Source organism: Otolemur garnettii, unplaced genomic scaffold, assembly GCF_000181295.1.
Source record: "Otolemur garnettii isolate 467f Iridium unplaced genomic scaffold, OtoGar3 scaffold00018, whole genome shotgun sequence".
Classification (NCBI taxonomy): domain Eukaryota; kingdom Metazoa; phylum Chordata; class Mammalia; order Primates; family Galagidae; genus Otolemur; species Otolemur garnettii.
Window position 1 is genome coordinate 22,121,782 of NW_003852413.1, and position 23,489 is coordinate 22,145,270.

At 53.2% G+C, this 23,489-nt stretch overlaps 2 protein-coding genes across 2 annotated transcripts in view; both read left to right on the forward strand.

The window, feature by feature from the left end:
• The first annotated feature begins 204 nt into the window (after nt 1-204).
• The window catches only part of LOC100962545 (zinc finger protein 385C), a 29,480-nt gene continuing 6,195 nt past the window's right edge, over nt 205-23,489 (forward strand). The window contains exons 1-3 of the mRNA XM_003786355.1: nt 205-454; nt 21,087-21,235; nt 22,836-22,946. Coding sequence (XP_003786403.1) covers nt 205-454; nt 21,087-21,235; nt 22,836-22,946 — 510 coding nt within the window. The remainder of the gene's footprint in view (nt 455-21,086; nt 21,236-22,835; nt 22,947-23,489) is intronic.
• LOC111723997 (transmembrane protein C17orf113) lies at nt 9,506-19,633 on the forward strand. Its single transcript, XM_023510997.1, has 3 exons — nt 9,506-9,548; nt 15,334-16,069; nt 18,149-19,633. Exons 2-3 carry the CDS (start codon nt 15,530-15,532, stop codon nt 19,631-19,633), a joined length of 2,025 nt encoding a protein of 674 aa, XP_023366765.1. The 5' UTR covers nt 9,506-9,548; nt 15,334-15,529.

Below are 23,489 nucleotides of genomic sequence, written 5' to 3' on the forward strand. Positions count from 1 at the left end.
GATATTCCCATATTTTAATGCTGCTTTGCTTAAAATGGACCCCTTTATGCTCCCTTTACCCATCCTTAGGCTGGGGGTCTCCACAAGCTGGGGAGTTTCAGCTAGGATATAGAGCTTAGGCAGCTCCCAGTCTCGATTCCCCGTCTGCTCCTTCCTATGTATTCATGACCATTAAGCCTTTCATTTGTCTCTGTCTGCCCAGGTATGAAGCGGCCACTGAGCCCATCCCCCCCAGTTGAGAAGGAGCCCCCCATATCTGGAGCTGCTGAATGCCCCCCGAGGCCCCCAGAACCACCTAAGCCCAAGCGGGAAAGAAAACGGCCATCATACACGCTCTGTGACGTCTGCAACATCCAGCTGAACTCGGCAGCCCAGGCCCAGGTGCACTGCGGGGGGCGGGCCCACCAGAGGCGGCTCCGGCAGCTCAGCTTGGGGAAGATCCCCTCAGGGCCAGGTCAGTGTGGAGGGGCACTGCTCCCACAACCTTGGTCTAGGCCTCCCCAGGGGAGGATCTCTCTGGGCCACTCTGAAGAGTTTTGGATCTGTGGCCTCCCTCTTGTGGGTCTGAGGTAACCTCAATGGGGTCTTAGGTTCTGAGGTTCCCCTGATATCAAGTTTTGCATCTGGATAATCCTTCTAGGGGATCTCTCAGGAACTGCAGGTCACTAAGCCTCCTCGGAGTCTCGTTCTGGGGGCTCTCCCTGTGGGGTCTTTTGGAATCAGGATTCTAAGCAGCATTTGTCCAGTCTGGAGCCCCCTGGCAGGGATAGTCTTTCAGACAAGCGCCTCGCGGGCAGGTGTGCCAAACTCCTGCTCTGTGTCTGGTCTCCAAAAGTAAGGTCAGCAAGGTTCACAGCACTCCCACTAAGGGACAATGACAGGCACCTCTCTCTTTGGCTGCTGGACTCCTGGCCGGGATTTCTGCTCTCCCTAGCTGGGGTGACTTTGCAGAGGTTTGGCTGTGAGCACTGAAGGGGCAGCTGGCTGCAAGGCAGATTTCCGGGGGAAATGGGTGAATGCATCTATGAGAGTGATTCTGGCTGACAGGCACAGAGGGGCCATGGGGAAATAGGAATGGCTCAGGCTGCTGGCTGCCAGGAGACACAGATTTATAGCCAGGCCCGGTGTGAGGAGGTGGGAAGGACAGGAACTTAACCCTGGTCTCTAGGGAATGGCCACTGGAAACCTTCCTTATAGCCAAGGGCAGTAGCTTTGCCAGAGGCTACGCTCTGAACTCAGACACCCTCTTGTAAGCTGCCTGTTCTTTCGGTGCTATTCATGGGGCACCCACTGTTCCCCCCACCCGCCGGAGGCTGGAGACAAATAAGATCCAGTCTTTACTCAGCATCTGTCCCAAGATTGAGTCTGTCTTTTGGGTAGAGACAGCCATGAAAAGAACAGAGGAATGTTGTGGTGCCACATGGGACATACCCCCAAGCACACAAAGGGAAAAGGGCAGTTCTCCCTGGGGGTACCAGGGAAGTCCTTCTGAAGGATGGGATGCTGAGCCTGGAAGATGCGTGAGGAGAGGAGGGGCATTCCAGGCAGGAGTCATGGTGGAAGCTGAACAGAGGCTGGGACTCTGAGCAAGATGTATATCTGACTGCTGGATCTTTCTGGAGCAGGCGTCTGGATTCATGAGTCACTCACTAATTCATCAAATGTTTATCAATGACCTACTAAGTGCAAGCTGCTGTTGGGAGATTAAAAGGCGTCATATCTGCCTGTCAGGAAAGAGCTGTCAAAATAACACACATGCAGACAAGTTTGTTCTAAGATAATAACAGGCTTTCCAGAGATGGGTACAGGGTGCTTCAAGAAATCAGAGGAGGGAGAGGTGAACAAGAAGTCAGAAAGAGCTTCAAAGACAGCATAGTGATGGTAGATATTGGAGACGGAGCAGGAATCCCAGGCAGGGAAGCAGCTGGAGCAAACACGCCAAGACCTGAAAGCCTGTGGCCCCCCAGGAGCAGTGAGCATGTCCTGGGCGTGTGCTGGGTATCCCGTGAGCCTGGGGGAGGTCGTGGAGAAAGCAAGAACTACCTCTGAGAGACTTGCCACCAGACTGGCTTTGGCCTTTGTTCTAAAGGGGGTATCACCAAATGAGTTTAAGCAGGAGTTAGTGTTTCTAGATGTCTCTGGCAAAGGGGAAGGGTGAGAACTGTGGGTTCATGAGAAGAAAAGGGGGGATGAGAGGGAGAAATAGATTCTAGAGCCTTTTCTGTAGCAGAACAGTCAAGATGTGGTAACTGATGGGGTGGGGGGCTATAGGGAAGGGAGGTAGCCTGGATGATTCTGGCTGTGGCCATGCTGTAGATGGCAGCTTAGTTATTAGAAGGGGGGGGGGCACTGAGAGGGAAGCAGGACTGGGTGTTGGGTGGGGAAGGCCAGGCCTGTGGCCCGAGGGTGTCGTCTGGCTCCTACTCCCCTAGAACACAGCGTCTTTGGGCCAACAGCCCCTCTTTTGCCCACCCAGCCATGCCAAAGTGGAGAAAGCAGGTGGGGTTGAAGAGAAAAAACTAGTTTCCAAAATACCCCTGGCCAGGGATAGGCTGCCCAGAGCTATGGGGACCTCCCGCATGCCTGCCTTCCTCAGTATTGGGTTGGTCTGGGGCCTCCAGGAGGCCTGAGGCTGGGTGCTGCAGTCTAAATTCTTAAATCAGACCTGCTAAGTCTGCCCATCCGGTTGTCTGTCTGTCCATCACTTCTATGTCCAGCTCTCTCCCAGCCTGTGCAGGTGGATGGGATACTCCACTGAGTAGTCCCCGGGGCCTGCCTTTGGATCTTGGACACTCACAATCTAGAGGGGGAGGAACCAACAAGAAGGTATTAGCAACTGAGGTGGAGGTGGGGAAAGGGGAGGCATGTCAGGGCTGTCAGCCATCCTGAATGCCCCTTCCAGCTTTGCCTGAGATGGGGACTGGGCCAGCATCCCCCTCTCCACAAAGAGCAGACAGCCCTTAGGGTGCAGCTGAGCAAACTCCTGGGGGAAATGTGGGGAGAGCCACGCTTACTTCAAGGGGGCTGAGGCAAAGTGTGGGGAGCCCTTACCACGCTGCTTTGTTCCTAGACACTAGCTGTCTAGGCTGCACACTACACTGAGACACGAGATCTCAGTCCTGTGGTAGCCAGGAGGCCACTTGTTCCCTGTGAGCTGTCACTTTGATTAGGGGCCTGTGGGGCTGGAGGCTTCCACAGTGACAGGCAGTCACAAGCAGTGAGGCAGGGACCCTCTCCTGCTCATGTCCCTCAGGCCATCTGGTCTGCAGGAGGGAGGTGGGGGTCACTCTTCCTCTCCGAGCCTTCTCACCAATGCCTGAGTCAGAGGCCTCCTTCCTCAGCCAAGCCTGGCTCCTCGAATTGTCACTTCTGGCCCCTGGCCCCACGTGAGCCCAGAGTACCATGGTGGCACAGGATGCAGAGACAGAAGGCACCCCACACGTTCCCATCTCCCCGTCTCCTCTACTTTCCCTGCCCACACCCACATCTTTCTCCCACACAGGAGGCCTTTTCATTCTTCAGGAATGTATCTTAAGCCATCTCTCACCCTCTTAAGGGAGGTATGGGCACCGGAACCTCCCTGTGATAAGGCCAAACTCAATGACCACTTGATCAGCTCATACCCCTACACACAGCTCTGCGTGGTCCCCAACATCTGCACAGAGAGAAAGGTTTGCTGGCTTAACCTAGCTCCAACCTCTGAAGAGGATGTCAGGCCAGCACAGGGAATAAGGGGACAGAAAGGCGAGGCTCTGTGAGCCACCCCCAGCCCCATGGGGAGCATCTGCTTTGGGGCTGAGCTGTCTATGCAGCACTTGTAGATGTGCTACCCCTCCCCCAGCCATCCTAGGAGTAATGATGGCATCAGTCCTCACTTTTCAAATTGGGACACTGGGGCTCAGAGAGAAGAAGTAATATACCCTAGGCCACATAACTGGGCTCAGATTCCGCCTCACACCACCCACCCCCACGCCCAGCTGAGGACAGCAGCACATATTAGGAGATGGAGCCATAATGTTTTGGCAGTGAGGAGGAGGATGGCCCAGGGAAGGCAGGCCACCTCCCAGCAAGAGCATTCCACAAATGCTTGGGCCCACGGCCACTCCTCTGCTCTGTGTGACCCGGTGTCCTCAACTGAAAAATGGGGAGATGCCAGCCATATCCTGCCCTCCTAGGCTGGTTGGGGGTGGGGGGGGATCCAAATGTCAGCCAGTCTCTCCCTTGTCTCTTGGCAGGATCAACCCAGCCATCAATGCGCAGTGGCCTGCCCCTACTCCCTTCATCCCTCTGGAGGGGAGACAAGGGGATTTGGGAAATGACTTAAGTCCTGGCTTGCTGAAATGGCCAGAGGGATCTGGGTGGGACTGCAAGGTAGACACTCCGGGGATAGCTGCAGCTGCACCAGATGTTCCTGTGTCTTTCAGTGGGATAGAGGGTAGTGGCCAGAGTGGGAGGCTGAAGCCCCTTACTTAGTACCCTCATACCTTTTAGCTCGTGTTCAAATCAGTCCCATCTCTCCCCAGACTGTGGAAGCCTCTGGCTGCACTCTGGGCCCTGGAGATCAAAGACCTTGAGCTCAGGTCATGCCTGAGTCACTGGCTTGATGAGAGCCTCCCCCCCACCCCACTCAACACAGTTGGATTAATTTCACTCCCATCAGGATGCCCGGAAGCCCTCTAGTCTGTCCCCATCCTTCAGTATCTCCCTAGGTTGCTGGCTTCTCCTCAGTCACCCCCTCCCATACCCATGCTGAGGCTTCTGGGTGCACATTTCAAAGAAATTATGCTTCTTGGGCCACTGAGGAGTTCTTCTTACAGTCTAACCAGTGCCTTCTGCTGCTCCTCTTCCTTGGTGGCAGGTGAGGGAAGTGCCTCACTCTTTCTCTCCGAATGCCCATCACATCCTCTCCCACAGGCCCTGACCATCAGCAGCCCCCACCCTTGGGCAAGACCACCAGGAAGAGCAAGGTCGTCTGGGTAGGGAATTAGGGGGCTTAGTTCAGATCCCTGCCTCACAGAAGACAAAGATTCTGTCTGTCTCTGGGTGGGTTAATTAGCTCTGGGCTTGAGTTTCTTTCCTCTCCCCACACAAACAGCTCCTTCCCCCCAGAGCCCCTTCCTAACAAACCTGTTTTCAGGAGCCGCTGCTGCCAGCCCTCCCAGACCTCCTTTGTGGTTAGGTATTGGCTGCTCTGGAGATTACAGGTTATTGTCTGGTGGAGACAGGATGCTGAGGGGGTGGGGGGCTTGGAATGCAAGACTGGATCCAGCTGTGGGTTGGCTGTCTCTTTCTCCATCCCACCCCCTCCCAGCCACCAGGTGCTAGTGAGTAGAGAGCCAGCATTTAGGAAGAGGAGGAGGAGGAAGAAGCAAATGGAGGAGAAAGGGGCTGGGGTGACTGGGGAGGAGAATCAGAAGTTCTAGGTGATCAGATGAATGCCCCCCTCCTTCCTGGCTTTGGAGGACTAGTAGTGGCAAGACACCTGGACTCCCTTCCCCCAACCCCATGGCCAACACTCTGTGATGAAGTGATAACTCCTCTCTGAGCCTCAGTTTCCCCTTCAGCAAAAACAGGTAAAGACAAGGGGGTGGCAAGGAAAGAATGAGTAAGGCTTGCAGCAACAAGCCCTGGAGCAGGGGAGGGGCAAGACCTTCAGGCAGGCAGCAAAGGGGCCAGCAGCACCTCCTTCCCTGGAGGCCTCTGTGGAAAAGTCAACCCTTCCTTCAGCGTAAGAGGCACTAGGCAGGGACCCTCCAGGAGCAGGGAGTAGGCAGAATGCTCCCTGATACCCTCCCCATCCTCATCCCCCCATCTCCACATTTGCCCCACATTCCTCCCCTTGGGGAAAGACATGCCCTGGCTGTTCCACCTGTGACAGGGATCGGGAAACCAGGGAATAAGTGGGCCGCTCCTCCCTGCCAGGAGGAGACGGCACAGTAACAATCCTGCTTTCCAGGCAAGACCAGGAGTCCCTCCCTTGTGCCCTCCCTCCTGTCCCTCACATCCCCCCTTCCCTCTGTCACTCTGGCTGGGTTTCATTTGCTCCTCGCTCTGCACTACTCCACAGTGCCTCCAAAGGCAGAGAATGCTCCTGGGTGAGTGCTGAGGACGCCCGGGCTGGGGAGTGGGAGAGGGCTTAGCCTAGCACCGTCCTCTTCCCCTCCTCTCTGCCCTGTCCTTTTCCTGCTATTGTTGGTCCCCCAAAGTCGTCTGCCAGGTGACTCTTGTACCCTTTCCTAGGTCCAAGAGTGGGTGGGGAAGCCCCCACTCTGACTGAGGACAAAGGGGGAGGGAAGGGCAGGAAGGGCTGGGGAGGTGGAGGCGCACCCTGCGGGAACCAGGTGTGTTGCACATCCGAGGAAATGAGTGTTCAGGGAGCCTGTGTCAAAGCTGCCTTGTATCAGATCACACCTTCAAGCCCCACTAAGGGGCCAGGGGAGGGGGAAAAGTCTGAAGGGGCTGAAGAGTAAGCTGTTACCGCAGCAGAGAGGTAGGCGGAAGGGGGCAGACAGAAACCAGGGTGGGCTTCTCCCTGAGAACCAGCCACTACACTGGGATCAGAACTGGTGCCCCCTGCTTAATCTGTGGTCTCCCCGCTTACTTCTCCGCACAGGAGGTTACCTGGCCTTTTGTGAGTGAGATACCCATCACCCTTCACTGGGGGCAAGGGCCTGGAGGTAGTAGGGCTGGCGACAGTTTCTTTTGTGATTAGGCTTTGGGGGGGTTCTCTAGCTTGGGGGTGGGGAGAATCTGGAACATCAACACATCCTGAGTGGGGGGCTCTAGAGAATGTGGGGAGGAATCCCCTGGCCATGAGAATCCTACTGGGGAACAGGCAAACAGTGGGTCTCAGGTCAACCTTCCACTCCCTGCCTTTGGTGCGCTCTCTCCCTTGGACTGCCATTTTCTTTGCAGAGTTTTGGGTTTATCTGTGATAGAAATGACAACATTATTATCTGAGATGTGCTGTGTGCACGTACATGCCCTACTGTCTGTTCCGTGACTCTGGGTCAGGGTGGGGAATGGGAGTGGGCTATATGCTCTTTTAAGTCCAGTGCATTTAGTTTTGTAAGGGAAGTGTGTGTACACACCTATCCCGTTATCTGCCTATGGCTCTCTGTGTCCGTGCATCTGTCTTTGTGAAGATGTGTGCCCCTGCATGCCTATTGCTTCATATTCTCTGAATATGCATCTGCAGGGGTCTGCATGTCCATGGACGTCTGTTTCTCTGGATATGTATATATACAAGTATGTCTTTGTCAACCGTGCCCATCTATGATACGTGAGTGCTCATGCGTGGCCAGTGTGCCTGCCTTTGCCTCTCAGCCAGCATGTATATCTCTCTATCTTGGCAAGGATACCCCCTCCATATGTGCACACATCCGTAAAACATCTAACTGGACAGATATATGTACCCATGTGCCTTGGTATCTGTGCCTTTCACTATCTGTGGGTGCCTATGGACCTCAGGGTGTGTGTTCCCATGTTCTTGTGTGTGTGTGTATCTTTTCCAATTATGGCAAAACAACAAGATGTGGTTCCCTGTATCCTCTACATTGGGTGGCAGCCACAGTGGTGTTATCTCATAAGAGGCCTGCTCTGTGCCCTTGCCTCAGCCTTGCTTGGACCTCCAGGGTCAGCCTTTTTTCTGCACTTAGTCTGGTTTGTTCATATGTTTAATCAGAACCAGCCCACTTTTTTGCGGCAACAGTCCTAGGAGCTGTGAATCCCTGGCGAGGATGGGCTTGGACCGCTTGCTCCAAGACACTTAGAGTGGCTATTCTGCTGCAAAATGCCATCAAAGAAGACCTACCCCCCACCTGACTCTTGCAGAGATGTAGAATTCATGTGCCGTTCTGAGGCAGCTGTGGGGGCTGCATCATTGCCCTTCATTTGAGTGGAGCCAGGAGCCAGGCCACATGTGTTTGTACATGTGCCCTGACTCATGCACCATCCAGCAACCCTGGGGCCAGGGTTCATTGTGAATGTCAAAGGCATATGGGGGTGACACAGGGCAGTGCTAGGCAAGGGGTGCTGAGAAGGAGCTCCCAGCAGCCACTGGAGGGGCTGGGTGTGCTGGGACCTCAAATCGATGTGTGCCTTAGGCCTTCTGCAGGAGAGCAGTGTACTCAATTTTGAGAGGGTTGGAAGGCATTTCCAGATGACTTTATGCTACCTAGAAGGGGAGACTGGGTCACCAAGTGCTTTGGCATCCCCTTGATCCACAGGGGCAGGCCCATTCCCTCTTCAAATGGCCTCCACACCCAGTAGCTCATTTGGTCCTCAGACCTATTCTTGTCCTGCCCTGTCCTCCTGCCTGGTTGTAATTCCCACTTCCCAGATAAGGAAATGGAGGTTTATAGCTAAGTGTCCAGTCTAAGGCCTCATAGTTAAATATAACTGGAGCTCCATCCTAGGCCTCTAAGACTACGGGTCCAGGAGGGTGCTACACCCCACATTCCTCCTGTAGGAAACCCACCCCTTCCCTTTACCTCTGCAGGGAACCCAGACAGGGGCAAGGGTTGCCTGTGCATCTAACATAGAAGTCTAGGAATAGGTCACTCCCTACCCTCCCTCCTTCTCCAGTACTTCTGTCAATCCCATTACAAATAACTCATTAGAGTAAAATGCTGGGATCGGTGGCTCATGCCTGTAATCCTTGGGAGGCCAAGGTGGATGGATTGCCTGAGCCCACAGGTTCAAGACCAGTCTGAGCCAGAGCAAGACCTTGTCTCTAGAAATAGCTAGGCATTGTGGCGGGCACCTGTAGTCCCAGCTGCTTGGGAGGCTGAGGCAAGAGAATCGCTTGAGCCCAAGAGTTTGAGGTTGCTTTGAGCTGTGACGCCATGGCACTCTGCCAAGGGCGACAAAGTGAGACGCTGTCGCAATAAATAAATAAATAACACTGGGCTCAAACTCCTTCGTGGCAAGAAGGTAGGAAGATCCAAGTTCCCAGCATTCCCCCTAGAGCCTTCAGCATCAGGCACTACTGGGCCCCTTGGGCTCCACCTAGACCTTTTTGAACGTGCAGGGCACTTTCAACTTCCTGATGGGTCTTTGCTTTGCCATCCTATCGCCTGGAATGCCGTGCTGTTGGTAAAATTTAACTTGTCTTGCAGAGAAATCTAAGTGACTCGCTCTGCAGAACCTTGGCTGACCTCCCTCTGCCGAGTGATCCCAATCCACTTGCTTCCTAACTCTCAGAGCACTTGGCCGTCTGTAGCCTCCACCCCTGTCTCTCGCGACTATATGAGGTCCTCTAGGAACCCGCGAGGACTGAATGAACCCCTGCGGTCTAGCCTGAGTCACTCGTGCAGCAGCGCAAGCTAGGCGAGGCGACCGAACGCACCTGGCGGGCGGGAGTCGCCGCAGGTAGGCGCGGCCAGGTGAGCCCGGGTGGGGGGGGGGGCGCCCGCCCTGCTCTCCACCGCGAGGGCTGCCGGCGCCTCTTCGCCCCCGTTACCGCTAGTGGCTGCTGTCGCTCAGTGGAGCCCAAGGAGACCGCGGCCAGAGCGTCCACCGCCCAAGATGGTGGCTCCCGTGTCTCCGTGAGTGTGTGCGGGTGGGGCGGTGTGCGCGGGCCGGGCTGGGCGCCCCCTCCAGGAGCGCGCGGGCGGGGCGGGCAGAGGCCCCTGTCTCTGCCGGACTCAGCCGAGGGCTGGTCCCCACGCGCCCCCCAGAGGAAGTTCACCAGCCCTCCCCGTCCTAGCTCCCGGGAGGATGGGTGATGGGGTGCGGGGAGCCTGGCACATAACTGACCAGATTATGGTCTTCTCTTAGTGGGGTCTTCAAGGAATGGGTCCAAAGGAGCCTAGGGAGGAGGTTGTGGACCCCCATCCTGGGGCTAAATCAATAGTCTTCGAGGCTCACCTACGGAGGTGGAAGGGAGGAGGGGGAACAGACCCCCCACACAACCATCCTGGGGCCCACAAGTTGTGTTGGCTGCATCTAGCTAGCCAGGGTATGAGAGATGTGAATGATTTGGGTCTGTGACAGGTGTGCCCTCCTGGTCAGCCTTGATCACAGTTGAACCCACGTAGTCATGTTTCATCTATACCTCACCCCACCCAGCTTGGTTCCCTCAGTTTGAGGTGGGGGGAGTGTCATGGATTTTGACCTCAAATAGAACTTTCTGGGATGATACAGTCTCTATTGGCACTGTCCAGTACAATAGCCACTAGCCACAAGTGGTTATTGAGCACTTGGAAAGTAACTAATGTGAGCTGAATTTTAAAATTCTTATTTAATCCTAATTAATTTAAACAGCCACATGCAGCTAGTGGTGCCTGCCTTGGACAGCACACGTTTCAAATCTCCACCTTCCGGTGCTCTGCCTACTTTCTCTTTTGTTCTGCAAAATGGAGCAGGATACCCAGCCTCTAGGTACATGGAAGGGGACTGAGAAACTTCCAGAAGGGTATCACCTTGGTCTTGTACACTCTTCCACCATTCTAAGATCCTTTGGGTAGTGGCTGACAGAGGGCTGGCCAAGGTCATAGAATCACAGGATCCTGGGAGGAAAGCATGTCAAGGGCAGCTGTTTAACCACCCAATAGATACTCCATGGCTCTCTCTTCCTGAAAGCTTGCTCTCTCTTATCATTCAGCCCAAATTTTGTGGAGCACCAGCTGGGTGTCTGGCACTATTCACTTTCTGGGGTTCAGACATGAAGAAGTTCATTACCTTTCCTGACCACAAGGAACTTACATGGAGGGGGTGCAGAGAGGGGACAAAGCGACAGAACTAACAGACATAAGCAGAGATTTGTAGGCTGTGGAGTATGCAATGGAGGGAACAGGAGCAGTGACAGAAAGGAAGGGAATTTCTGGCAAAAGGCAACCAGAGAAGCCTCACGTGACGAAGGGATAGTTAAGCTAAGGCCAGAGGCCTTAGCTTGGAATAGACCAAGTAAAGTTTTGGGAGGGCAGGTAAGGAACATTGTGGAAGAAGGGACAGCATATGCAAAGACCCTGGCACTCCGGAGGAACTGTGAGAAGGCTGGCATTGCTGGAAGAGGAGGGAGACATGAGTGGCTACTAAAGAGGTCAGCAACCCTGGCATTTGGCAGATCTCAAAGGGATTCTGGCACTGGCCTTAGAGCAGTGTTTTTCAACCTTTTTATCTCATGGCACACTTGAACCTATAGTTAAACTTCCATGGCACATTTAAATTATGTTAATAAAAAAGAGTTAAAGAATAATATACTGGGTGGCACCTGTGGCTCATCCTCATGTACCAGGGATGGTAGATTCAAGCCTAGCCCCAGCCAAAACTGCAAAAAGGGGGGGGGGAATACTTCTTAAAAAAAAAAAAAAATATATATATATATATATATATATACTTACTATGCTTTGAACTTCTTTCTTTTTTTTTTTTTTGTAGAGACAGAGTCTCACTTTATGGCCCTTGGTAGAGTGCCATGGCATCACAGCTCACAGCAACCTCCAATTCCTGGGCTTAGGCAATTCTCTTGCCTCAGCCTTCCAAGTAGCTGGGACTACAGGCAGTAGTGCCAGACACCCAGCTGGTGCTCCACAAAATTTGGGCTGAATGAATGCCACAATGCCCAGCTATTTTTTTGTTGCAGTTTGGTCAGAGCCGGGTTTGAACCCACCACCCTCAGTATATGGAGCTCGTGCCCTACCCACTGAGCCACAGGCGCCACCCCTGTGCTTTGAATTTCTTTCAAAAATAATTTAATTTATGATCTTTACAAGTTCCATGGCACATTGGTTGAAATCACTACCTTAGAGGCATAGGTGGCAATGGAGAGATTTTAAGCAGTGAGTTTTTAGAAATCCTGCTCTGGGGCAGTGCCTGTGGCTCAGTGAGTAGGGTGCCAGCCCCATATACCAAGGGTGGTGGGTTCGAACCCAGCCCCAGCCAAACTGCAACAACAACAACAAAAAATAGCTGGGCATTGTGGTGGGCGCCTGTAGTCCCAGCTACTCAGGAGGCTAAGGCAAGAGAATTGCCTAAGCCCAAGAGCTGGAGGTTGCTGTGAGCTGTGACACCATAGCACTCTACCAAGGTTGACAAAATGAGACTCTGTCTCTAATAAGAAAGCCTACTCTGGAAGCCCAGAATGCCATTAGGAAGCAACTGCATAAGTCTAGGCAAAAGATAAAGGTGACCTGGACAAAGCCACCAAGCAGCAGTGCAGAGAGAAGAGATGAGTTAGAAGTGTATTGTGGTCCAGGCATAGTGACTAACACCTTTAATCCTAGCACTCTGGGAGTCTGAGGCAGGAGGATCCCTTGAGCTCAGGACATTGAGACCAGCCTGAGCAAGAGCGAGACCCTGTCTCTGCTAAAGATAGAAATATTAGCTGAGCATTATGGCAGGCACCTGTAGCCCCAGCTACTTGGGAGGCTGAGGCAGGAGGATCATCTGAACCCAGGAGTTTGAGGTCACTGTGAGCTAGCCTGATGCCATAGCACTTTAGCCTAGGCAACAGACTGAGGTGTTGTCTAAAAAAAAAAAATGTATTGTGGATAGGCCAGGTGTTGGATGTGGAGGGCAGTGGATGTTAGAAGGGCAGGTTTCTGGCCAGAACACCTAGGAAGAATGGGTCTCCTTTCTTCAGGTGGGGATGACTGGGAGAGAGCATATCTGTTCCCTTGAGAGTTCCATCCTGTCTAGAGTTGTTCCATCTTGACAGGACAGAAAGGCAGCTATATGGAGCCCTGTGGTGCCCAGACTGGGGTTGTATATTTCAGAGTGGTCTGCAGAGATGGTTCTGAAATCTTGGGGCAGTTTATGGCTGGGAAGAGGAGATGAGCTGCAGAGGCTGAGGAGTGCCTAAGAGGAAAGGAAAACCAGGGGATATGGGTCTTGGAAGCCAAGAGAAAACAGTGTCAAGGAAGGCATGGTGAGTGGCACCACATGCCACTTAGTCCAGGGAAAGAGGGCCAGTGAGTTTCACCTCTATCAAGATGGATGGCCTTTCCTTATATTGAATGGGCTGGCCCTGGAATTCTCCTCATCTACCCTTGTGTTTTTTTCCTATCCCCTATGTGTCAGTTTCACACAGAGCTCTGGGTATAAATATCAAGTGGACAAAACAGAGTCACTGTGGTTCAAAGCTTAGTATCATCTAATTGACAGTCTCAGAAACAAGGTGTTCGTCTGTATAGCCAAAATAAATCCTTTCTTTCTGTTAAACAACCAACCTTTACTGAGAAGCATCTTCATGCCCAGCCCATACAGGGACTTAGAGATGTGAAAATGAACAAATGTATTCCCTGCCTTTCAAGAACCAAGTGCAGAGATACATACAGGATCCCTGCATTCTCCATACTATATTGCAAAGATGCATGAGTGGGGGACTGTGGGACTAGAGGATAGGTACCAGCCCAGGTTACGGGGGAAGAGGGTAGCAGAGGGGATGCCTTAGCTACTGTCAAGGAATAAGTGGGAATTAGCCAGGAGAAGAGGAGGGATGGGGAATTCTAGGCTGTTAGGATGAAGGCAGAGACACAAGTAACAGCTTGGTGCATGTGGGAAATGGTGAACCTTTGGGGTTGATCAGGCAGACAGGGATGGCGGGGGGCTTTGAAAGTGTTCAGAGGTGAGGAAGGGTCTCGATGGTGCATGGTGAGGTGTGTAGACTGGCAGTGGGGTACTGCTGAAGAGGTAGAAGCAAGAGAGTGACGCAGTCAGATCTGTGTGTGAGCTGCTTTCGCTGGCTGCTGGTTGCTGGCTGAAGGTGAGGTGGGGGGAAGTGGCCAAGCAGAGACAGAGGCAGCTACAATATCCGGGTAAGCTGGTGAGGGCTAAACTGCGCTTCTTAGGAGAGAGGTGGTGGGGCCTGGGATCTCCGCGTGGCCTCTGGGATCAGGAGGATGTGGGCTTTAATTCTGTCTCAGTCACTTACTTGGGCAGGCCACTTTTGAAACCTTGGGCAAGTCAGTTGAAGTCACAGAGGCGTGGGGAGGATAAATGCCACCCAAAAAAGTAATCTTGGTCCTGGCTCTGCACCCACAGCACTGTGGTTATGGTGTCGGCCACCTACACTGAGGGTGGTGGGTTCGAATCTGGACCAGGCCAGCTATACAACAATGACAACTGCAACACAAAATGGCCAGTTGTTTTGGCAGTCACCTGTAGTCCCAGTACTTGGGAGGCTGAGGCATGAGAATCGCTTATGCCCAAGAGTTTGAGGTTGCTGTGAGCTTTGATGCCATAACACTCTACCAAGGCTAACATAGTGAGACTCTGTCTCAAAAAAAACAAAAAAGAGTAACCTTGGTCTTCTCAGGGAGCATTGTAAAGTACTTAGCACAGGGCTTAACTCTGTTCATACCCAATAAATGGTACTGCTGTTACCATGAGGCATAGAGAGGAAGGGACAGAGTGGGGAGATAATTAGGATGTAGAATCGGCATGTTTGAGCCAGTGGCTGGAAATGGGCTTCTGGTCCTGAACTGCACATCTGGCCTGGTGAGGTGGTAGAGTGGGGAAGGTAGAGGCAACCAGTTGGAGCCTTCAGTCTGGGGCTCAGCCCCTGAAGCATCCCTAGTTAGGGTTGCCCTTCCTAGAACCACACTACCAGTGTTGTGTGTGTGTGAGAGAGAGAAAGAGAGAGCGCACTTGTATGTGTAGGGAAGGGAGCTCTAGAGAAAGCAAATCCCATTCCTTAATCCATGGCTGGTGAAGTCATCCTTTGGGCTATGAGTGAGGCTGTCAAATTTTAGTCCTGGCTCAGCCATAAATCACTCATCAGCCCTGAAAATCACTGTCTCCTGACTCAGTTTCCTTGCATGTAGCCAGGCATGGTGGCTTATGCCTGTAATCTTAGCACTCTGGGAGACCCAGGCAGGAGGATTGCTTCAGCTCAGGAGTTTGAGACCAGCCTGAGCAAGAGAGAGACCCTGTCTCTACTAAAAATGGAAAAACTCGCCTGGTGTTGTGGTGGGCACCTGTAGTCCCAGCTACTTGAGAGGCTGAGGCAGGAAGATCCCTTGAGCCTAAGAGTTTAAGGTTGCTGTGAGCTATGATGCCACGGCATTCTACTGAGGGTGACAAAGTGAGACTCTGTCTCAAAAAAAATTGGTTGCATAGATGGTATGAGTCTTTCCAGCTCTGAGTTCTAAGAAGCTTCAACAGTCAAAGTTAATCAATGCCTTGTCCTGAGTAGAAGGAGACCCTCCCAGGAGGCTGGAGTTCCTACATCTCCCCTGCTTTGGATAACAGTGTAGGACCCTTTGCATGACTCCACCCATTTCCAACGGCCCTGGGGAGGGCTCTGTGGGCAGCATGAACCCTATTGCCCCACCCTACCCCCTTTAAGACAGACCCCTAACACTTCTCCCTTGTCTCTTTCATCTCCAGTCTCCCACAGGTGGAGCAGGAATAAACAAACTTTCCAGGCTAAATTAGGTAGATGGTTCCCATTAGCCTGATAGGCTGCCCCACTCCTGCCTCCCCACCAACTCCCCCAACAAGAGAGCTGTCTATGTGTATGGGGGAGATAAGAGGGTGAGATCATTTGGGTGGGGGTTGGGGGTCCCCTGTCCCAAGAACAGGAATGGTACCCCCTGGGAAGAAACCAGCCGGAGAGGCCTCCAACTCCAACAAGAAGTGCAAGCGGTACTTCAATGAGCACTGGAAAGAGGAGTTTACCTGGCTGGACTTTGACTATGAGCGGAAGCTGATGTTCTGCCTTGAGTGCCGCCAGGCCCTGGTGCGGAATAAGCATGGCAAGGCCGAGAACGCATTCACAGTGGGCACCGACAACTTCCAGCGCCACGCCCTGCTGCGCCACGTTACCTCAGGAGCCCACCGCCAGGCCCTGGCTGTCAACCAGGGCCAGTCCCCTTTTGAGGGCCAGGCTGAAGGGGGGACCTGCCCAGGCCTGGCTATCACCCCCACCTCCAGGAATATCAAGGTGGAGGTGGACCCGGCCAAAGTGGCTGTACTGACCACTGTGTACTGCATGGCCAAGGAGGACGTGCCAGATGACCGCTGCTCTGCCTTGCTCGAGCTGCAGAGGTTCAACCTGTGCCAGGCGCTGCTGGGCACAGAGCATGGTGATTACTACAGCCCCAGGAGAGTGAGGGACATGCAGGTGGGTGGCAGCCAGAGGTAAAGGGGGGGGTTTGGGAGGGAGGACACACAGCCATGTGGGAACAGCCCCAGCATGCCAGGCCCCTGGGCAGCAGCCAGGGCACTTTATACCTTCGCCCTCTAGAACCTTCGCTGAAGGTCTACTATATGGGCCAGCTGCAGGGAGTACAACTGTGAAGAGGCCGGACCAGGCCCTGTCTTTGTGAGATACAGGGATGCTCTTCTTACCATCTAACACTAGAGGTTACAAATGGGTGGCCTGGGGGCTTATTTGGCCCACAAATTTTACTGGTTGGCCTAAAACATTGGCCCACAATATTGTACTGGTTTCCACAGTGTTTTTGAAAAACCCAAATTAGTTTCCAAATTTAACAAATCAGGACAGGGGCCAAGTGCAGTGGCTCACACCTATAATCCTAGCACTCTCTGAGGCTGAAGGAGGGTGAATTGCCCTGGGCTCACAGGTTCGAGATTAGCCTGAACAAGAGCAAGACCCCATCTCTAAAAATAGCTGGGCATTGTGATGGGTGCCTATAGTCCCAGCTACTTGGGAGGCTGAGGCAAGAGAATAGCTTGAGCCCAAGATTTGGAGGTTGCTGCGAGCTATGACACTATGGCACTGTACCAAGGGTGACAAAGTGAGACTCTGTCTCAAAAAAAAAAAAGATCAGGACAGGTTAGATGTGGCTTACATCTGTAATCCCAGCACTTTGGGAGGGTAAGTCAGGAGGATCACGTGAGGCCAGAAGTTTGAGACCAGCCTGGTCAATGAGACCTCATATCTCTAAAAAAGCAAAAATCAGATTACATATAAAAGCCTGTATTTGTGGCTTCTATTGAAAAGTGAGGGCCCCATGCTGTCAGGACAGAATGTGCTGGAGCTGGAGAACAGTGCATGGGCTTGCCGCAGTCTTTCTTGTTCCCCGCAGCTTATCCCTGGCCCCCTTCAAGCTCAATATCACCTTCACAGGCTGTGGAAGCTGTGTCCTAGGAACTAGCTATGTATGTGCTGGGGTTAGGACAGAGGGAAACTGGATCTCATCCTACAGATAAATGACCAAGAGACAAAAAGAGCACACAGTTGAGCCCCTGTGTAACTGGTCAGGAGCTGGGAGTACATGTATCTTTCAGTTAGTTCCTGAACAAGATGATGGAGACCCTGGGAACAAGGTGGGCTGGGGCAATGCTGTAGAAAAACACAATGAGGCTTGGCGCCTGTGGCTCAAGCGGCTAAGGCACCAGCCACATATACCTAAGGTGGTGGGTTCGAATCCCCAGCCTGGGCCCGCCAAACAACAATGATGGCTGCAACCAAAAAAATGGCCGGGCGTTGTGACGGACGCCTGTAGTCCCAGCTACTTGGGAGGCTGAGGCAAGAGACTCGCTTGAGCCCAGGAGTTGGAGGTTGCTGTGAGCTGTGATGCCATGGCACTCTACCCAGGGGGATAGCTTGAGGCTCCGTCTCAAAAAAAAAAAAAAAAAAAAGAAAGAAAAACACAATGAAAAAACCATTCTCCCTAGAGCTCTTTATGATTTGGTGTGGGCACTAGCTGAGAACAGGTATTGGAGCTGAGAACATGGCTGGGTGTGGTGGCTCACACCTGCCCCAGAACTTTGGGAGGCTGAGATGGGAGGACTGCTTTAGGCTAAGAGTTCACAACCAGCCTGGGCAAAACAGCAAGACTGCTTCTCTATAAAAAATGTTAAAATTAGCCCACTGTGGTGATGTATACTTATAAAGCCAGCTACTTGGGAGTCTGAGGCAGGAGGATGACCTGAGCCCAAGAGTTTGAGGTTGCAATGAGCTATGATGGCACCACTGAACTCTAGCCTGGGAGAGACCCTCTCTCAAAAAAGGAAAATACAAATAGAGCAGCGAAAACTGGCTAAGAGACTAGCCAGACTTCATTGACTAGCCCAAGGTGGCACAGCCAGTAAGTGGCTAAGCCAGGATTACTCCCTATGTCTATCTGACACCAAGACCTATGTTCTCGCCACCACTCAGCCCTACTTGTCTGCCCACCCCTCTCAGGACCAGCTAACTCTCTCCTTTCTCTCTTTCTTTCCCTGGCTGTCCCAGGTGGCCATTGCCAGTGTCCTGCACACGGAGGCCTGCCAGCGCCTGAAGGCATCCCCATATGTGGGGCTGGTGTTGGATGAGACCAGGGACTGGCCAGAGTCCCACAGTCTAGCCCTGTTTGCCACTTCAGTGTCCCCTTGTGATGGCCAGCCTGCCACCACTTTCCTGGGCAGTGTGGAGCTGCAGGAGGGCAAGGCCACTGCTGGCCAACTCCTGGACATCCTGCAGGCTTTTGGCGTATCTGCACCCAAGCTCGCCTGGCTCAGCTCAAGCCTCCCCAGTGGCCGCCTGGGGAGTGTAGGCCCCCAGCTCCAGGCCACTTGCCCACTGCTTACAGAGCTGCACTGCCTCCCTGGTCGGACAGACCCTGAGCCCCCTGCCTACCTGAGTGAATATGAAAGCATACTGGATGCCCTGTTCCGCCTCCATGGCGGCCCCAGTTCCCATATGGTACCTGAGCTCAGGGCAGCATTGGACCTTGCAGCTATTGACTTGGCAGGGCCTCAACTAGTGCCCTGGGCCTCCCTGCTGCCTGTCGTGGAAACCGTGGCTGAAGCCTGGCCTTCCCTGGTGCCTACCCTGGAAGTGGCAGCCTCAGCCTCCCCTACGGCTGGAGCATTGGCCTTGGCCCTGCGCCAGTTCACCTTCATGGCCTTCACGCACCTGCTGCTGGACGCTCTGCCCTCTGTGCAGAAGCTCGCCCTTGTCCTGCAGGCAGAAGAGCCGGACTTGGCCTTGCTGCAGCCCCTGGTGATGGCAGCTGCATCCTCCCTCCAAGCTCAGTGCGGCTCAGGTGGGGCCCGCCTGCAGGGCTTCCTACAGGAATTGGCATCTTCAGACTCCCACGCCGATGGCGGGCGCTGCACCTACCGCGGGGTGGAGCTGCTGGGTTACTCTGAGGCTGCGGTCCGGAGCTTGGAGCGGCTCCGGAGGTCTTTCCTGGACTCTATACAGAGGGGGCTGCGGGACTCCTATCCCGGGCCGTCGCTGGATACCGTGGCCGCGTTCGCGGCGATCTTCGACTCCCGCCGCTACCCGCAGGCGCCGGAGGAGCTGGGCGCTCATGGAGAAGGGGCGCTGCGGGTGCTGCTGCGCGACTTCGCGCCCGCCGTGGTGCGCCAGCGGGCTCTGGGCGACTTCGCGCTCTTCAAGCGCGTGGTGTTCAGCCTTGGGCGGCTTGGCCCCCGGGCCCTGTGCACCCAGCTGGCGTGCGCGCACTCTGAGCTGCACGAGCTCTTCCCCGACTTCGCCGCCCTCGCCGCCTTGGCTTTAGCCCTACCCGCGGGCGCCGGCCTCCTGGACAAGGTCGGCCGCTGTCGGGAGCTGCGGTGGTGGGGACAGACCGGGGCTGGGGAAGGCCGGGGTAACCACGTGGTGAAGATCGCAGTGGATGGGCCCCAGCTGCACGAGTTTGACTTTGCGCTGGCCGTGGAGTTCTTGGAGAGTGGGTGGGGTAAGGGGCTTCTGGGGCCGCAACTCACCTAAGGGTGGCCTCTTTATGTTCTCCCAGCCAGCCGGGGGCCTTGGGCACTCTGAGGGCCAAACCGGGCTTGACCTTGCTGCTCTCAAGTTGACCTAACTGTGGCCTCCCAGGGCCCAGAGGCCAGCCTCCTGCCTTTCCCAGCTGCTTCTGCTCACACAGCACCAGCCCAGCCCTGTGGGATGTAGAGGATCAGATTGGGCCCAGAGGGGCCTGGGCCAGTGGGCAGAGGTGCTCAGGTCTGGGGAGCCCTAAGTCCCTCCTGTCATTGGCAGAGTTAAAGAGAAGTAGCTCACCCTTTTCTCTTCTGGACTCAGCTCAAGTATTGACCCTAGAAAAGATAGGGTTCTTGGTTGGAGGGAGGAAGCCCCGGCCTTGGGAACTAAGGAAAAAGAAAATTGGTCTTTGTTTCTTAGACCTACTGCTGACAGTATCTCTTCTCTTCAGATGTGAGTGCCATACTTGTTTTTTGACACACAGCACAGCACCCTCTCTGCGCACAAGCTAATGATTCAAGGGCACAACGGTTCAAGAGAGGTAGTCGTGCCCCCCTTCCCTTCTTCACCAATAGGCTGTCAGTGGGCTTTCTGTATGTGACAGTGTACATAGACATACATATCTATAAATGTAAAATAAATCTCTTTTATCTTTCATAGCATTAACACACAAAAATTTTAAAGGACCTCTTTTGGTTTTGCAATGACAAGGGCCAAAAAAGTCCCTTGGATTTTTTTCTAATTTTTTCCTCCTCAAAGTCTGGTTGCTCTCCAAGTTCCTAGCCCTTCCTGCCCTTGCCTCAGACCTTTAAGACCAAAGACTGCAGGACCACAGTGCCGTACCTGCTGCCTTTAGGTACTGGGCTCAGGCCTGGCCCGGGAATCCATGTTTGCCTCCTAGGGGAAGTGGTTTTGGCCTCACCAGACCTGGAGCTCACATCCAATCAGATCCCATGGGTTTCCCATTCACTCATGTCAGCCCTTGATGTGAATGGCGTGGGGATCTGGAGAGGGAAGTATATTCAGAGTGAGAGGAGAGGGGCCTGGCCTTTTCCCTAGACCCTTGGGTTTGAGTTTAATTTGCAATAAAGTGGAAACCCAGTGCATCATGCAGTCTCCATGGTGGTGTGTATGTGAGGGGCCCGTCTCTCTTGGCTCTTGGCTGGACCCCACCCCCACTTGGAGGTTCAGGGGGCTATTATACTCTCTGTATAGGGGTGGGAGGGTCATCCTTCTGGGCTGGGAGGCTTGAGCTGTGGACTCTGTTTCCCCAACTGTGGGGAGGAGGAGCACAGAAATGGCACCTATAATTGCCCTGGGTTTGGCTGGTGGCACTTTGCGAAGGAGACAGGAGTCTACCCTGGCTCCACAACCAAGAAGCCCATCAGCCTCTTGTGGCTGCAGAAGTAGGAGAGAGCCCGGAGGCTCCCTGTTTCAGACTCTGCCCTTCTTCCTCCTGCAGCAGGCCCGGCTTCCAGTGCCCCCAGCCCCCTGCTGGCCTCCCTGCCCCTGCCCTCCCGGCCTCTGCAGCCCCCGCTGGACTTCAAGCATTTGCTGGCCTTCCACTTCAATGGCGCCACCCCGCTCAGTCTCTTCCCCAACTTCAGCACGGTACGGGCCAGGCTGGTGGTGGGGGCATGCAGCCAAGCTTGCGGGTGGGCAGAAGGTGGGCTCAGGGGGGCCAGCTCTCAGCAGCTGGGTCTAACCAAGAGTTTATTCTCCTATGTCCCCCAATAGGACTAGTGCTCCCAAATAGGGATCCCTAAGCCCTGCCCTCTCCTAGACTGGGGAATAAGATGGTGTCACCCTGTGGTGGGTCACCCCTGTCTCTACTCCCTGTCATCACAACTGCTGGGCCTACAGGGCTATAGTCTGTGGGTTCCACTTAGGTTTTTGTATAGGAACTTTTGTGAATGATCTGTGTGTGTCTGTGTGCAGTTCAGGTGTGCTTGTCTGTTGTAGAGCATGTGTCTATGGGTCTTTATGTGTTATACGTAGATGTGAATTTGTATATTGGTCTCCAGTGTGTGTGTTTCTAAACAACTCTGTATCTGGATAACTGTATGTAATTAATGTGTGTGCCTATGTATTTGAGGGTTGTTTTTGTTTTCTTCATCTTTTTGTCTTCTATGTGTAAGTTTTGTGTATGTCTGACCTCTGGGCACATGTGTTTCTGTGTGGGTTTGGGTGATTATGAGTTTGTGGTCATGTGCCATTTGTATGTATGTGAGTGTATATCATTCTGCTTGTTTGCAAATTTGTAACTGCCTACAAGCTTATGTGCTGTGTGTCTTGTGTAGGAATCCATATATTTTCATGTGTGTGAATGACAAAGGTGTTATGAATTTTACTTCATCTCATCGGCTTTGGACACTGTGAGGGTTGGAACCTCTTTCTATTCTCAGGGAAGTTTCGGCACCCCTACACTTCTCTAAAAGCTCTGGTTGGTTCCCTGGGGACAGTTTGGAAAGTTTCTCTTGACAAGTCCGGGCAATTCCTGCTTTTGCTCATGTAGGCCTCTGAGAAAAGGGAATATAAAGCCTTGGTTTGATAGAAGAAAAAAAAATGACTTAAAATAAGGAAAAGAAAAAAAAAAACAGATTAATAGTCCAAAGAAATTATCTTACTACTCAGGGAACCCACAGACTTCCACTTGCTGCTGCCTGCCCCCTGCTTAGCCCCCCACCTCCTCAACTTAGCTCTCACTCTCTCAAGAGTTCAGAAGCCTCAGGCCCTGTGACTGTGGCAGATCTGGTGAGATAAGGGCATCATCCCCCAGGCCACAAGTCCAGGTGAGGTGTGGAGAGGAAACTCCAACAGAAGGATCCTTTGTCCCTTCCCTGTCTCTCCTTGTGCCCAACTCCCTGTCTCAATAGTTGTAATTCTTGCAAAGGAGAAAAAAAAAAAAAGTGACCAAAAGGGCCACAAGAGATGCCAAGGTGTCTACCAAGACTCAGTTCTATTTCCCAGAATCCTGTAGATCACTTTGGCCATCCTCCTGCCTCCAAACAGAAGCCTAGGCTGAGAGATAAAGTCAGCCAGGAACGAAGGTCTTTCTTTTTCTGTGTCTAACATTCACAGGATGGGGAAGTTCTTCCTACCTAGAGGCTGACTTCAGCCCTCCCCAGTAGTCTTTGGTTTGGGGCATTTTGTACTGCCCCCCCTTCTGAGCCAACCCCAGAGTTATTGTCCCCTCCCACCTCCTTCACAGATGGACCCAGTGCAGAAAGCTGTCATCAGCCACACGTTTGGGGTCCCCTCCCCTCTCAAGAAGAAGCTCTTCATTTCCTGCAATATCTGTCACCTGAGGTTCAACTCAGCGGTGAGAGGGAGCAGGAGAAGCAGGCCTGGGGAGGGGCTGGGTGAGGAGGGCTGGAGACTGACTGGGCTTCTAGTGTCTTCCCAGGAGGAACATAGGTGGCAAAGGGGCTGTGGTTCATATTTCCCTTCCCATCCTCTCCTTTCCTCCTCTATCCAGATTGCTCTGCCCCTTCCTTCAACCCTTCACTGCTCAGCTCCAGCCCCCTGGGATTCCATCCCTGTCCCTAGGAACCACCATCCCCCTCCAGAATTCTCTACTGTGTTCTCTTGCAAGAGAGAAGACTGCCCTTCCCCCAATCTGGGTCCCAGGCCCCCCCACCCAGCTCCTGGTCTGGAACTGAGTTCTTTTTCTTTCTTTCTTTTCTTCTTTTTTTTTCTTTTGAGACAGAGTCTCAAGCTGTCACCCTGGGTAGAGTGCTGTGGCATCACAGCTCACAGCAACCACAAACTCTTGGGCTTAAGCTATTCTCTTTTTTCAGCCTCCTAAGTAGCTGAGACTACTGGCTCCCACCACAATGCTCAGCTATTTTTTTTTTTTTTTTTT